Here is a 16,884-nt window from a genome sequence, read left to right on the forward strand (position 1 = left end):
CCACTCCTGGGATCCACAGCCCCCCCACTGCTCCTCCACCGCCGACAGGGGACGGGCCCCACCGCGTGCCCCGGCCCCGCCCCCTCCGCAGCCAATCAGCGCGCGGCTCCCCCGGCCTCCCGCGCGGGGCATGCCGGGAGTTGTAGTCCCGGCCCCGGGATGCACGCATGCGCACGGTGCCCGGTGCGAGGGGGGCGGGGGTGCAGGCGTCGCGTGCGACAGGGGTGCGTGTGCAGGGTCCTCGTGCAATGTGGGGGTGTCACCTCCCTTCCCCGTGTGATTTTACGCCCCGTGTCGCCGCTCGGGGCACGCCGGGCAGTTCACCTCTGTGCTGAGCGGCGCTGGGGGGGAAGTTCATTAGAGCACGTGGATTTGTAGGATGGAAATGACGGATCAGCTCAGCTCAGAAAATCAAGGGGAGCTGGAGGGGGCCAGGATATTCCTGGAAATCGTAACCAAGGAAACTCCCCAAGCCAAATGAGAGTTTGTAAAGCCAACGCTTTTATTACAGTGCTGGGTGCGTGGGGATCTTTCCTCCTAACACGCACACCCAGGCACAAAAGCACACTCATCATATACAGAAAAAAAATAAACATTTGTAGAAATTCTAAATAAACAATCATATAATTTCTAGTATTCATATAATTTCATTCCTCTAATTTCTAATATAAATTCTAAAATCTAACGCCTGTGAATGTGTCTCTGCACAAGCATACTGAATTGGGGGAGGGTCTCGGGCGGTTGTTTTGAAGTACAGACCTTAACTCACTTCACCCACTGATGGTCACAGCTCACGGTTGGGGCTGCTGCTCGGCACGCAGCCCTGCTGATCTTATCTACAGAGTGCACACAAAGGAGCCTGCTCCTTGTATCCTTTGTGTACCAACGGAATTGTTCAAGTCTCTGGTATCAACAGGTCTAACTAGAACACTTATTTATGACTTTTTCATTTTCTGAAAAAGAGCAAGAATGCCCCTTTTTGACAATTCCATCTATTTCCCCGATGAGGCCAGGAGAGGGAGTAGCAGGTTGTGTTGTTTCCCCAGAAAAATCAGCACTCTGGATGGCAAGAGTTACATTCAGGTTGCCCAGCAGACAAAGATGGCATCCTCCGTTCATTATTCTTTTTAAAAGACCATGGAGATTTTTTTTTTTTTTTTTTTTTTTTTGGCCAGGAAAAACTGCACTTAAGAGCATCTGCCACAAGAAAGTTTCAGACAAGAACTATACTCTGTAAAAAAATATAAATCTTACCTATTGCTGAATGAAAAGATGTGCAGGTGTCTAATCAGGTTAATCCGTGTAAGCTCTGTGCTCACTGACCCTGCTGAAGGTACAACACAAACCCTGCTCACCTGCAGTCATTAACTGTGCAGATTCTGGCCAAAAGATGGTATTACAGTCAAATAAAAATAGACCCTGGTCCTCTTCTGCCTCTGTTTAGACAAAATCTAGTGAAAAAAAGCCAAATACGTAGTTTTCTAGATTGCCACCCCAATTTTGAGGCTTTTGTATTGCTGCTGATGGACAGCAAAGACTGTTTGCATGCTTCAGGTTCACGTGCAGGGAAACCTGAAACAAGCCTTGAAATTTGTCAAGAATTCTGAGAAATTCACCACCTGACCTTAAGCCATTTAAGTTCCTGTGTTAGGAAGCTGGTTTCTGTGAGGTCTGTAGACACTGATGAATGACACAGTCTTTGAGAAGGTGACTCAGAGGAGGAACTAAAAACACCCCAAGGACTAAAAACTTACTTGTGTATTTTCCATCTCTTCCAGGGGGTGATTATCTCAGCCTGAAAACCAAAAGGGAAAAAAGCCCACAAATGAAATCATAGAATGTATCAAGTAAGGTATTTCCAAGAGGGAGAGCAATAACATGGTGGAAGGCACTGGTCAGATACAGTTCATGGTTCTGCTCGCCCACATCTCAGACAGTGGAACCAGAATCACAGAATCCCAGGGTGGAAGGGACCTCGAGGATCAGCTGGTCCAACCTTCCTTGGCAAAGGCCAGCCTAGACAAGGTGGCCCAGCACCCTGTCCAGCTGAATCTTAAAAGTGTCCGCTGTTGGGGGATCCACCACTGCCCTGGGGAGATTATTCCAGCGGCTGATTGTTCTCGTGGTGAAACATGTTCCTCTTGTGTCCAACTGGAATGTCCCCAGCAGTAACTCGTGCCCACTCACCCTTGGCTTTTCCCTGGGACTCCTTGTAACAAGGGAGTCTCCCTCTTCTTTGCAGCCCCCCTTGAGATGCTGGAAGCAGAAGAGCTGCCCAGGCTGGCACCAGAGGATCTGTCTCTGCTGAGCTCAGGGACTGCCGGCGGGACTGACAAGCTGAGAGCGGTGTCTGTGGGGCCAGTCACTGCCGAGAGCAGCGCCAGTCCCAGTCCCTCACCCTCACCCTGAGAATCAGCGCTGGCTAACGGGTGCGGGGTTTGGATCCCAGTCCACACTCCCGGGTTCTGTTTGTCCCGCTCGGCCAAGAGACAAGTCCCTGCACCCCTGTGATCCCGGGAAATGGAGATGGGTGTGCTCTTCTTGGTACTCGGGAAGAAGTCACCCTAACTATTAACCAAGTAGCATCTGAAATCATAGCCACCTCCTCCTCTGAGAGGCAAAGGTGCTGATGGTATTTAATTGCACTGGTGCTTAATTAACAGACAATAGTGTTATGACAATTGCAAGGTATCTTATTCAGCTGAAAAGGCACAAATGTTAAGCAAGCGGCACAGAAGGACAACTGAAATTACAGTCTGGGGAGAAATCTCTGGTCAAATCTACAAGAAAAATTTTTACCTGACCAAATATGTAAGTTTAAAAAAACTGAAGCCACACATACACAAAGTTAACTTACAGCTGTCAAAGAACATCATAAAATCCTGCTGTATTTTCCTGGAAAAAAGAACTCTCTCTCATGAAATAAAGATTACTGCACTAGAGAGTGAAAAAGAATTGGGCTGATCTCTGATTTCAGGGTTTGGACCATCAGATAAATTTCCTCTAACAGCACTCAGTTACGGTTACTCAGCTACCATACTTTGAAAGAGCTGCACGGGTATTTAGCCACATACCTCCCATTAAAGCTAAATCGTCTTAAACAAAAGAGTCATTGTGTGTCTAACTACCCATGGAGCCTCTTGAGAAATTTTAAGAGACTACATCGACATTATGTTCTCTGCTGTTCTATGAAGCAGTGGAGGGCGCAATCGCCCTTCTCAAGCAACATTGCTTGCAAACTGAGTTTTCATACATTGCATTAGTGGCATTCGGTACTGGCAGAGGCCTTACCCATTTAAAAAACAATCTTCACACTGCTACAGAGGTATCTTGTTTCTATCAGTTTCATTTTTCTGGTCTTGATTTACATACAAACCCATCAGCTGTTATCCAATAATGCACATACTCTGTCCTGTACTTCTAAAAGGTGCTCTAGGGCTAGCTGATGCTATGTTACCATTTGTGATAATGATTTGATGTCTTCCTGTAGGGCTGTCATACTGCCTGCACTTTCGTTAATGGATTTTTCTAATTCTCTGGGCACATTTGCAATAGCCCTTTCTAGTTTTGCAACCCCCAACCATGGGATAAAAGCTGTTACACACAGGTGGAACTTAATGACACATTCTGTCACAAGGCTGTGACACTTTTTCCTGTAGACATCAGTAGCTAGGAGTTAAAGAGACAGAAGAGATACTGGTTCTAACCTGTGTGGATGGTATTAATGCACTTAGAATCCACTTTTTGGCTCAGGTTGAGGGTAAATCCTCAAATGCTGTTTCTCCACCTAGCCAATATTGCCCTGGTAGTTGTGTCAATGGGTAGTATAAACTTCAAAAAAATCTGAAGCCTGTAAATTATTTCCCGTAAAAGTGTTGGCATGTGCCGGATTTGGTTGTTGAGTTAAACCAGTAAGGTTCAGACCCAGGGTAGATGACTCAGAGCCATCAGGATCTTAGAGTCCTGTAGTGGCAATGAAAATTGTATTGTTGTCTTTAGCTTGACTATGGCTTCCTGCAGAATACCAAATTAATCTCTCTGGGAATATCCACATAATCTCGGGAGTCTGCAGGGCCTGATAAACTCCATTCAGGAACAAATCTACAGCTTTTGAAGAGGTTTTATGTAAAGGCTTCTGGAGACTCTCCCTTTCCCGCTCAGAGGATGCGGTATATAGTAAGGTTTTGGAAGAATCTGTGGAGTAGTGCCAATTGCCTTTAGGCATAGGAACATTCCGGGCATAAGACTCTCCTTTTCACCCATATGATCCTAAGATGTGAATTGTCCATTTCCATTCATTCTATTGCTCCTAATATTATTATTTTTTATTCATTTGAATTCTATTAATTTTAATATATGCTCATTTCCAGTTCCCAGCCCCCATAGAGTGAGTAAGCTTGCCCGCAGGTTTGCTCTCCAAGCACACCCGATGTCTCCTTTCAGACTAGTGACAAAGCCTTCTTGGCGGAAAGGCGGGATCCTTCCTTTCTTCAGTGAAAATTCATAATGTAGATGCCCATCCTTGTGCCACTGAGAGTTTGATGGGCTGGCCCCAGCCGTGGCGTGCATCCACGACAAGCTCGCCAGCAAGCTGCACTACGATGCGCTCACCTTCAGCGGCCCCCACATCTCCCTGCGCGACCTCAGGCGCCAGATCATGGCCCGCGAGAAGCTGAAGGCGGCCAACTGCCACCTGCAGATCAGCAACGCCCAGAGCAAAGAAGGTGCGTGGGGGTGGCGGGCGCGGGGCCTTGGGGACAGCCCGGCTGGCGGCCTGGCAGAAATCCGTGTTTCACAAGCCTTGAGTTTTTCTAGCAGAAGTGAATGGAATTGTCGGGAGTTTTGGGAAACTGTTTCATGTGCTGGGAGGGCTTTGCTGCAGAAGGGTCTCTGAGTGTTGTCTTCAGCTGCTCATGTACTTTCAGCTTCACGAGTGCTAGCAGGTCGAATGGCCAGCTGGCTGCCGTCACTCCTGTAACGGTCGGGTCTGTGTAAGACAGAGAGGTAGAACCAGAGTGTTGGATGGTAATAAACTGTGATGGAGCCTGATTATTATCACCAGAAGAAAAAGTATTTTGAAATAGGCAGCGTGCAGACTCTGTTATAGCAGGTGAAGAGCAGAAAGCAAAGTTTTTGAAGAAAAATTTATGCTTATAAATCTGTTACCCCCTAAAGTGTTGCTCGGATAGACATAATACCAGTTTTACGAAGCCTGTTGCTTTGTTTTCATACATTACGAGAATCCAGTGAAGAAAAAGTATCAGCTTCACTAGGTTCTGCTAGATGTGGTGTTGCCCCAAGGTGAAATTAAAGAAGGAATATCTTTCATACTTCAAAGACCATCACTCTTATTTAACAGTGACAAGATCCGCCTCTGGGTAGGTCGTGTTGCACTTTGACCTTTGTAAAATGAGTACAGTACAAAATTCTAAACTTGGTATATCAGTGTCACAGATGCTTATTGAAGCTTTTGTAAGGGTGCTTTCCACGGGAAGATGAAAAAATCCCCCAGTGTTTTTCAGAGCAAAGCTACAGAATACATTTCAGTGTAATATATATGTATGCCAAATATCTGTTTTATATGCGTAACTGTGAATTTCAGTTTTTATGAATCAGATGTAGATGCTTAAGCTCACCTTCAGAGGGTAAAGGAAAAAGCGAGACCAGAATATTCTGCCTAAATAGGGTGTCTGGAATTCTTGCAATGTGGGCACAAATTATTGGGGTTTTACCACTTTGTCTGTACAGGAGTCCCGAGTAAATGTTGAAACGATGTTGGAAAGAGCAAAGTGAGCCTTGAGTGAAGATGGCCTACTTGTTCAGATTTTTCTGAGTACTCTAACCTTTACAGTTCGGTAGCTGTTACTTTTCATAATGGAAATCTAGTAATAAAAGGAATGCTAATATAAGGTAAAAGTAAACAGGATTTTAAGTATCAGTGGAAAAAAATGAAAGGATGGACTCTTTTTAAGATGCTGGGAATGCAAAATGGATGGTTAGGGCCCATTTTAAAAAGGGGAAGGGGATGGGGGTGTGTCCTCTTCCATGCTTACTATAGAGACATGTCCTAGACAGGCAGGATTCCCTTCGAAAAGCCTATGCTCCAGAATGATGCATTTAAACTTGCCTCCTTTTCAATGGATGTGAATTTCATGGCCTGTCTTTTATAATAGATGTTCTCGCGATATTGTGGAAGAACTGCAGACTCCAGAACTCAGGTTTCTTGAGTACTCTTTCCTGCCCTGTAACGTTCTGACTCAAAACACTTGCTTATCAGGCAAAATGCAAAAAAAAAAAAAAACCCCACAAAACCACAAAAATCCAAAAATGGGACTCTGAGCTGGTCTTAGATTAATAGTTTTAAGGAAGAATCCTGCTCTTATAAGACTGTCTCTTGGGCTCAGAACTTGCTTGAGTTCAGTGCTGCAGCATGCACTTGACAGTTTTAATAATGTCACACACAATGTGATGTCTTCAAAACAGACTCATGCTAACTTTGAATGACATCCTTTGGCCTCACAGCTGATGTCTGTCTGTCTGTCTGCTGCAATGCCTTCAACGCTGTGCAAACAACTTAGCATTCTAGAGAAGACATTTAAGCAACTTTTAAACCTTGCCCTTCGCTGTGCCCTTTTGCATTGCAGTGCTAGTAGGGGGGGATTACTTTGGTCCCACCTCAGAGAGCAGTGAGTTCTTGGGCTGCCATGCAGCATCATTGGGTAGAGCTTTCAGAAAGGGAGTCGGCTGCTCTGACTCTGTCACCAGCAGGTCTGGGACCTCTCCGGGGTGTGCTGTCGGCTGGGGTAATGTCCCTTAAAGGCTCTTAGGGCAGGCTCAGGTTGGCTCAGTACCACGTTGTCTCCAGCACTGCTTTTGCTTTCCCAGTGACACACTTGGCAGCAAGCGCTACGAAGAAGACATTAAGGCTTCGAGCGGTCTGTATAATCAGATTAAGGATTGAAAGTTTTTAAATTATTAACTATTAAAATAGTAAAGATTTCATTGACTCCTCCTTTCAAAGCAATATAGGGGCTCTTTTGGAGCACACTACTGTATAATAAAAATGCAAATGAAAGTTCCATGAACCGTTTGGCCCACAGAACTAGCTGATTCAAGAAATGATGATATACCAGGTGGAGGTGAGATCACTGATAGCTATTCTGGTGGAAGCTGAAAACCCAGAAAGAGTAGTCCGATCTGTTACTCAGGGTGTTTCCAGGCAGTGCTTTCAGTGCCTGCCACATAGACGATTTGTTTGTCTCAATGTGTGCAAGCGGGGTTGATTAGAAGAGAATTAAAAAATCACATGATGACAAAGCACATTTTTAAGTGCCAGGAGAAATGTGTTCTTGAGAGTTACCCCATTTTCTGGTAGAGACAGTCTGGCACGTTAGTAGTCATTTTCATCTCTTCCTCTGCACGTCCTTCCCCCAGCAGCATAATAGCTGGTTAGCAAGGCATCTAAGCCTAACACAGGCTTTTCTCTGTCGTTTCACATACAGGCTTGCCTTCTGATGACTTCTGTTCTGATGAGCTTCCGTACTTTATCTGGGTGAAAATACTTCTCCAGATGGGGCTCAGAGAGATGCTTTGGCAGTGCTGTCAGACTCAGAATGGTGGATTTTGAGTCAGACCACCACAGCAGTGGCTCAGGGTGTCCATGCTTTAGCTAAGTGCCTGTTCTTTTGCAGAGCAAGCTAGTCAGGCCTTAGAATCCGGTTTACGGAGGCTAGACTTTGCTGTGGTTTGTTTTTCTCCAAAGATTGACTGGTTTTGTATAAGGGAGCCAAAAGTAATTTAAACTAGATCAGGAAAGAACCTCATGCATTCGCCAAGTCTCCTTTAGTGGCCTTTGAGGTCATTTTGCTGTTGGCTTTCAAACTATTTTTTAAAATGAAAAAGATTTTGCTGCTTGTGTTTGATTATCAAGCCTGAAGATTTCTTGAAAGCCACTGTTAGTGCATTGAGATGATAAATGTGCGATGTTACATATAAAATTTTGTAAAAGGATTCTCTGAAGTGCTATGAAATTACATATTCATTCTTACAAATTGACTGATTTTTTTTTTTTTTTCTGTATTGATGTTGTTTTCAGAATACACGGATGATAATGCCCTGATTCCTAAGAACTCATCGGTAATTGTTAGAAGAATCCCTGTTGGAGGAGTTAAAGCTACCAGCAAAACATGTGTTAGGTAAGTCCCCATAAAGCACTGTATTCGTTGTGAGGGGTTTCAGTATGTCAACTTCGTCTATGGGTATTAGTTTTCAGAGGCATCCAGATTGTATCCTTCTTGTGAAAGCTGCTGTTAATCTTTGTTGTCATGGGGTAGATTTTAATGTATCAGTCCCAAAGTATAATTACGTTTTTAGTCCTGCCGGGACGTGGAGTTCAAACTCCAACAATCGTGACTTTCAAGATGATTCTGTTGGGCTTGTTCTTGGGGTTGAGTTTTCTGAGAGCCGAGTTGTAGATCCCCTTTCCTCTACGTGTAGAGATTCCTTAGTATGTGTGTTCGCTTTTATTGCTTTTATAGTAAAGGCAGACATGCCCTGCAGTGTAAAACCGTAATCAGAAGAGTCTGATTCTCAGTGTTTGTCTATTTCTTGCACTTGGGGGAAGGGGGGTGCGGAGGGGAGGCGGATAAGGCAGGTATTCTTACACCTGAAATCCAGGGGTTTGCATACTAACTACAGAGGAGGGACCGAGGGTCACCATCTGGTGAACCATGCAAACAAGAAGTTTCATTCATAAGTGAGTCCTATTAGTTTCCTAAAGACAACGTCCATTTCAGGCAAGAGAAAAAGAACCATATCCTAAAGTGCATTGACTTTTGTGTGAGTACGATAAAGAAATGGTTAATCCTTTCCAAACTTGAAACTCAGTAAGCAGTTTAGCAAGTTGCCAAATATTACTAGTTATCTTTCTAAGTCTGTTTTTACCCTAAGCTGGTATCTCTGCTTCATGCTTTAATCCCTTATTCCTAAAATGTACAGACTTTTAATCAATACCGGGTGTATTGATTAAAATTACAGCTAATCAAATGCAGTCCCAACCACAGGATGATTGCTGTCATTTATTCATTCATACAGGCCAGTTCTGTACCAGCTGCATTAGCACTCTTTGAATGCTCGTTTTCCATCCCTCTCAAAGAGATGCCAATCCACCCCAGTTGGTAGATATTACTAGCTTGTGGGTTTGCCATGCCTTTCTCATGTTGGTTCTCAAGAAATAAAGTATACTGATGAGCTACAGTGTGTCCCCAACAAACAGCACAGCAGCATCCTGGTACCCCTGAAGCATTTGCCAGCATAACCCCCTGAATTTACGAGGCTCTGCATGTAACTTTGGGCATATTACCGCAGTAGCTGTTGCGGTGCTTTCAGGTACTACCTGGTAATTCTGGACGCCCACAGCACTCTGCTTATAAACATGACCTTGTTTTGGGGGTTAGTTTAAATATGCATGCTTAGTTCTGTCTGGTCAATGCATCCTCCGTTTCTGGTTGGACGGCACCTTCTCCTGGGGGTGTAATGCTGCCCTAAAATGAGAGGATAGATGCTGCTAGCATCAAAGATCAAATCGCTACCGGTATGTGGGGATAAAGAAAGAATGGGCCTGCTGTGCTTCCACTGAAAATTAACCAGGCCAATTAGCTTTCTGTTCCTTCAGCTGGAAACATTGCAGAAACAACTGGTAGAGTGGTGAATGTTTGGAATGATGAATGTGTGCTGGGATGGTGGAGGGGATGGTGGATTCAAAAATGCATTACTCGCCTTGTAGTGTGTTCCTCAAGGTAAACGGCTGAAGAAACCCTTGTGCGGTAATTTGAAGTATTTCCTTGTCCTTCCTCATCTTCAGGAGGTACCTGGCTGTGCTTGCAAGGCTGGTGGTGCTCCAGCAGTGGCAGGAAGCGTGAGCCTTTCTATTTTACCTAAATTCCAAAGCAGCCTTTGAATTGCCTCTGCTCATGGGACACTTTGGAGGATGAGTGGATTGTTTGCTAACTCTCTCAGTGGTTACGTGTCTGATTAATGATGAGTAGCGTGCAGATACAGAGCGATGAGCATGTGGAATCTCATCAAGTTTTCAAATGTGATAAAGATTAGCTAAAGTTCTGTAGCATTTAGTCAATATAGCATATGTAGCCCATTTAGTATTTTGGCCCTTTTATGGCTAAGTGTGGTAGATAACTGCACACAGTGCTTGGGCTTCCGCAAAGAAACAGTGTTCTAAAGACCGTGCTGCTGACATTTTTGTTATTTCATTGTCAGATGACTGATTTTTTTCACTTAAGTGAACTTGCACTTTGAAGTGTCTGGACTATCGATTGCTGTTCTTTCTTAGAAACTAAAGTACTGCATCTGGTGCCTATTTATAAGAGTAGGGATACACAGATTGGCTAGAGTTACCTTCCTATTTTGATGGTTGATTATCTAAGAACACACAACTGTGATACAGACTTCATCTTTTCGATACTTACGTAGCAGAGACAAAATATCTGAGGACTTGCTCTTGCACCGGTGTGTCCTGTCTCTGTAAGTCTGAGAGTAATTGGTGACAAATTAAAAGCGGGATACTGAGGATTTCTTTTTCGCTGCACTGAATGTACCAAGAGAGGACAGTTTACATATACGAATAAATTTCCACATTCACCAGACTATCAGATCAGAATGTTTTGATGTTCAGGTTTTTAAATGTGTTTTCACTGCTTTATGCTGGGTAGAAGTGCCTTATTTGAAGTTCTGATCACCTTTATTTCTTCTTCTAGGAGTCGAACTGAGCCAGTGAGTGGAACATCAAGAGCAGTATGTAAAACACAATCTCTGACTTTTTTCTACACGCTGCACTTAATTCTAAACAATGTAGCTTTGTATTAATTTTCCAAACATAAACTTAACATATTTTCCAGTAAGACTTAGTAGATGTTGTAAAGACAATGTATTTGATTCAGCACAGTTAAAACCGAGTAATGCCCTCATTTGCACAGTTCTAATGTGAATATTGGTATTTGCAGCTAGTTACACATTGCATTTCATAAGGAATGCACTAGAATATTTCCTTTATGACGTTGTGTTGTACAGATAATGGATGATTGGTTTTAGGTCATGTAGGTTCAGGGTTTGCACAACTGAACATGGCGTCATGTTCTACATCTGTCTGTCTGTATCTAGTAATACGTATGTTTGTATAGGTTGCCGTGTGCATTTTGTTTCTTGCAATTAAAATTGTTTGGAGTGGGTTTTTTTTGCCATTTTCACATTGCATCACTTAGCTTTTGTTTTTAAATACTTTCTTTGCCTAATGATTTTGGAAAATGTTATCGAAACCCACTGAGAAACCATTGTTGTTACACTCGGTACTGTTCCTTTGTTTTGAGTCGGGGGTGCAAGCATATACTAAACCCAACATATCCCATACGTTTTGAGGGCAGTTCTGAGCAGCTAAGTGATTCCTTTTTGTGTCCTGAAATACTTGGGTATTTGTTCCTAGAACTGTATAGCTGAAGCAGTACTGTTTGGGCCCCTCGGAGTGCATAAATGGCTCTCCGACTGCCGTGAATGTAAATATCCTTGCTACCCAAAGTGGTATTCTAAAGTTCTGCACTTGGCCTTTCCACTTTATCAGATGAAGCAGTTTAGTTTAATAGTTTGTCTGCAGATGAAAATATCTTAACCCCAGTGTACAAATTTTTGCACAGGGTTAGAGCCTGGCACTTTTGCGGGTAGAATCCCTGTCCTTTTTCTTAACTTCTGCCTGCAGTACGTTCTTGGCTCTGGGTGACTTCAGGGTTGGACGCTGCTTTAATTTCCTGAAGGTTAAATTTTTCTTTAGTATACCACCACTTTGCATTTACATTTGGAAACAGGGCAGCATTTTTGTTCAGGTTTGAAAATACTGTCATTGTGTTACTAAACCAGAAGTAACACAAGGAAATACTTGACTGGTAATGGTCTAGATCTTGATTGGCCCCTTGGGTCAAATCCTGTGTGTAACAACGCATTTCAAAATAGTCTTTGCAGTATAGAAACTACTGCGGGATGTTTTTTATTTTTCATCTTTTAAGTATAACTGCTTTTTCATCACTAGAATGGTGGGAGGCATTACATTAACCCTGGAACACTGGATCTGATCACTTGAAAAGCTGTTAGGATAACTTCATGTCGAAATTCATGAACTCTGGGGCTGTGTTCTGTGAAGAATACAGCCTTTCATTCTCGTGGAATGGCATACAATCAAAATTGAAAACTTTTTGTACGTAGGTCTAAAACACTACTTCGAAATCTGACATCTGTAATTGTCTCAACGATTGGTTCAGATTCCTTTAGGACATGAATGCCTCCCATTCTGAATTTGAGTCACTTTAACTGGCCTAGTGACCCTTGTAGTTAATGTAATGCATTTACGTGAACCATGTTTATAGTATCCGATCTACTTTAGATGGGTTTTTATTTCTTGAAAACAGTTATTTTTCTCTTTGTTTACCTAGTATGTGGATAAACACAGATCAGGTGTTCCTAAGTAAAGTTAACCTTCTTTTAGCCTCCTGTGTTCCCTGGCATGCCTTTATTACATTGCTGCATAACACTTTACCGTAAACCAACACAGATGTCTCAAAAAAATTTGCAGAAAGAGGAAAAATCCTGGAGTGGGAGGGAAGACTTAGTGTTAATTAGAGCCCATTAAAGTAAAGGAAAGACAAAGCCAAAACATGCCCTTCTTGTTTGCTCTGACTGCACCTGATTTGGGCTGTGGGGAGCCACAGGGAGGGTGGAAGCCTTGCATCTCTCTGTACAAGCCCTCTCTCTCTCTCACTGGGAAAGCACCCAGCCTCAGGTGTTCTAGTGCTAGAGACACTATTAGCTCTGTTCTTACAGCTAACTCAGGTCTTGGTCTGAAGTGTGTGGGGGTTTGTCTTTGTTTTTGTTTAAATACACATCTGTCTGTATGTATTTCAAAGCAGAACCAGGATCTTAGTGTGGCAGGAATAAATCACTGGGAAGTTTGCCATGACTGATGAATGGTAAAGCAGCAAAGGTAAAATGAGTTACGATTTTTAAAAAAGGATGCACAAAAGCTTATACTCTGAATATTTCTTCATTGTCTTGCTGTTATGTTTGCTGTTGTTCTACACTTCCAAGTCTGTGCTGCTGTCTTCCTGTTGCCACAGTCAAAGGAAGAAAGTGGATCCTTTTTGGTTTAGCATTCCTATTTCAGTAACTGCGAGGATATCTAGTTGGTATTTGTCCTTAGAGGCTGCAGAAATGCAGAGTCGTGCCCATTGTTTTATTGCTGTCGATCACAGCTGTGATCCCTCCTGTCTGAATTTTTAGTTTAGCCAAGCTATCGGGTGTTAGGAATCCACTGTAATTTAAATGTAGCACTCCAGGAGTGAGGTTAGCCTTTTCCTCCTATTTTCTGTCCCCTTTCCCACTTGCTTCATGTTAGTTTCTGTTTAGCCTTCTGTTTGAAACGGGAGGTGATACACTGACTGTCGAGTGTGGTTTCGGGGGTTGGTTTTTTGGTGATTTGGTTTGTTTTTTCCAATTCTTCTGCAGTATTAGCTTAAGGTTGTGCACAAGTTTCATGGAGATGTTGTTTCTACTTGTCTGTTTGGAAGGATTAGCAGGAAATACTTCAGTAGAAGTTTAAAGGAAAAAAATAGGACACAAGTACGTAGGATCACTGGAAGATGGCCGTTGGGTAAACATACTAAATAGCACATTAATTATCTATTTGCTGCTTTTGATAACTGTTTAGTAGAAAGGAGTGCTATCAGCTCCTTTAAGAAATTACACTGTTGCCCACAGGCCATCTAATAACTGCTTCCCAAAACAGTACGAGAACTAATTAACAGTTTATTAACTGTCAGGTCTCAGTTACTGGTCAATACTGGACTGTTTAATGCTAGACTCCAATAGAAAGGTTTCCTAATTTCTTGTTTGCTTCTAAAAAACTGCAAAATGAGAGTGGTTGTGCCTGCCATGAGATACCACAGGCCTGGTTTTCCCCATGTCAAAAAGAGTGGCATATGGAGCATGAAGCTTCAAAAGACTTGATCAGGCTTCCTTTCTAAGAGAACTAGAAACAAATGTTTTGAAAAGAAGGAAAGTTGAATCTTCTGGTAAGACTTGCAGTGGAAAGAAGGTCTCTTTTTCCAGATCTGGGTGTTCCTCTCCAAAGGGGCATTTTCAGGAACTTTCTAGTTAGCCATACAGCATACAGTTGTATGTGCTTTCCTAAACCTATAGAGAAGGAATGAGTAAGTGGCTGGAGGAATCATCTTCTGCATGCAGCTTTTTTTTTTTCCCCAGAGTCTGCTCAAGCTGTTCCCTTGAATTCTTCCACTCCATTAGGTAATAAAGGACAAGAGACTTTCCAGGGAAGGGTTTTAATTTCTCTTCTGATCTATTTAGTGACCTCTTGAAAGACCTGTTCAGTTTACATTGTGAAATTTTAGTCTACTGTTTTGAACAACTGAAGACATAGGCAATGTTTCGAGTGTCTTTCTGGGAATGTTTTAGTACTTTAAGCTTAACTGCTGGTTGTGGCATAACAGAATTCAATAGACTGGAAAAGGAACAAGGTAAGAGTTACCCTTTTCACTTGTGGAAAACCTGCACTTCAGTATTAGTTCTCAATAAACCCTGCAGTCCATTACTGAACCTGTGGCCCGAGGACTTCATTCCTGCGAGCTGCTCCCGTAGGTGGCTGGGAGGGAGGAGTGTGGTCGCAGTGGAGAAGAAAACCACAGGACTGTGCTCTGAATCCGTGTTTTCATCATCATTGATAATTGGTTTTGTTCTGATAACAAGAAGAATAATATTAAATTCTCACACTTCCCAAACAAGTTTAGATACTATGGCCTGCGGTCTAAGATAATACAAGTAACCAGTTTTCTCAGTTTTTATAGGCTACTCTGTCATGGTAAACACCTTTGTTTCACTAATTTGAGCAGTTTGGGATTTTTCTAGATTAACTAGTGGGTTACATTTATGGCTGATGGTTCAGATTGGTGTTTTTCTCTGGCTTTGATGGGGTGTGGTGAGTTTGGCATTTTTCAGCTCCTTGACAGGAGGGGCAGCGTTCATGTTTCAGGGCTCATATGCCCGTGCTCTATTTTGACAGACAACGATACTTTGTTCGCAAAAGCATAACCATGTGCATTTATACACGATTAGACATTAACTGATTACTTTACAAACTACACTGAAAAGAAGCTTCCCGTAGTGATGCTTCCCTCTCAGATAAGCATAACTTTTTAAAAATTCCCTGTTAGCCGAAAACTGACAGCTTCCCCCTTCAACTTTTAAGCACTTGTGAGCATCTGACAAGGGTCCCTCTCTGAGATATTCTGGAGCAGTAAGTGGATCTCAAGTGGGTTTGGTTGTTTTTGTTTCTTCTCATTAACCACACAGGCACTCTTAAGCTGTCATAGGTTTGGATTTTGTTTTGAACAAATACCATCACACTAGGTTGGAAATGCCTTTTTCAGTGGCACTCGGAGGATATAGTTCAGACTTTCAGGATACAGTAGAGGTTAACTATTGCAATATTTTGATGGTAGAACTTGAATATGTGCTTGATTTTTTGCGAACAGATTGATGAGTCTTCTGCATCAATTTCTCTGGCGCAGCTTATTAAGGTATATTCTTGTCAAATACTTAAAATATAACAAGTGTTTGCTTTGTATTTTTAAATCTTATACTGTGATCTGTAGCTGGATAACTGTTGTAATGTGAACAAAACTTAATTTTTAATAATTTACAGTACTTGTTTTAACTTTAAAATGTGTGCATATTTTGTTACTGTCTTGTAAAGATTAGTTCCCAGTTTGGGAAGATAGAAGGGGAGTAACTTCTCAGCCACAACGTACTGTTGCAGTACTACCTTCAGAACACAACACTTCAGAAGCTGTTTTGCTGTTTCTCAGATTTTTCCTTAATTTTGCACTGGAAACTAACAGAATTTTCACAGAATAATTTAATTTGCTGTAAGTTGTGAACAGCCAAAAGAGAAGCGTTCCTGTACCATGCACAACTGCATGGCTATTTTCTAATTTCTAGTCACTGTATAGATCCATTTGTGGAACGCTGCACAGTTTCATGTAGACAGTGGACAACACAATCTGATTTGTTTGAATGCAGGCTGTGGAAATTGTGTAAATGTACCTAATTGTTTGTAGGAACATACCACGTGTACGTGTGGCATATTAGCAGATGTGACTTTCTGAAGCTGTTGTAAAGCCATGTTTTGCTATGGAACTGCTTGCATTATTTGCTCAACGCTGTGTAACTTTGCCTGGGAAAGCACTAGTGATTGCACTGTGTGAAAAGGAGGAGTGCTAGCCAGGGAAATTACTAGTTTTTAAAGTGACAAGGATTAGAGAAGGTAAGGCCTGATCCAGAGGAGCTAGTTCTTTCTTCTGAAAATAAAGGCTGGAGTTCATTACCAAGAGAGAGAAATCTCCTCTCCCTCCCAACTGCAGAATTAAATTGTGTATATTTGGGAAGACCAAAAAAAAAACCAACCAAACACACACAATTAGTTTGGAAGGTAGCCACCAAAAGAAATTGGTCTCCATTAGTGCTGTCCCTAAACGTACCCTTGGTTCTGTAAACTCATGTGAAGTTTTACTCTAAAATGTGAAATGCTGTCAAAGTGGTGTACGCATTGAAGCTTTCGAGAAAATTTAAGTGTTTCAGAAAAATGCAGGAACAGGACATAAAGCAGCTCAAAACTGTTACTTATTCTAACCTCTTCAGTGCAGACTGGTTTAGCATGGAGGCAACGTGTTGCAAAAAAGTTTTCTGCATTATTATTACTATGTATGAAATGCTTTATTTGAGTTTTGGTCTATTCCTAGTAATGCTTAGTCATTT

General features: G+C 42.3%; 1 protein-coding gene across 1 annotated transcript; it reads left to right on the top strand.

Annotated features, from left to right (window-relative positions):
* The first annotated feature begins 1,878 nt into the window (after positions 1 to 1,878).
* On the top strand, positions 1,879 to 10,881 carry LOC116960958. The gene is made up of 4 exons (XM_042806317.1): positions 1,879 to 2,125; positions 4,536 to 4,724; positions 8,096 to 8,195; positions 10,773 to 10,881. Exons 1-4 carry the CDS (start codon positions 1,879 to 1,881, stop codon positions 10,879 to 10,881), a joined length of 645 nt encoding a protein of 214 aa, XP_042662251.1.
* The last annotated feature ends 6,003 nt before the right edge of the window (positions 10,882 to 16,884 follow it).

This window comes from Tyto alba, unplaced genomic scaffold (assembly GCF_018691265.1).
Source record: "Tyto alba isolate M040663 unplaced genomic scaffold, T.alba_DEE_v4.0 Super-Scaffold_46, whole genome shotgun sequence".
Lineage (NCBI taxonomy): Eukaryota > Metazoa > Chordata > Aves > Strigiformes > Tytonidae > Tyto > Tyto alba.

Bases quoted from the DNA above. Each gene is read 5' to 3' on its own strand.
- LOC116960958 (XM_042806317.1), top strand. From the start codon at position 1,879: ATGGTGGAAGGCACTGGTCAGATACAGTTCATGGTTCTGCTCGCCCAC. The intron at 2,126-4,535 runs GTGAAACATGTT...TGTGCCACTGAG, and splicing joins AGCGGCTGATTGTTCTCGTG to AGTTTGATGGGCTGGCCCCA. The intron at 4,725-8,095 runs GTGCGTGGGGGT...TGTTGTTTTCAG, and splicing joins CAACGCCCAGAGCAAAGAAG to AATACACGGATGATAATGCC.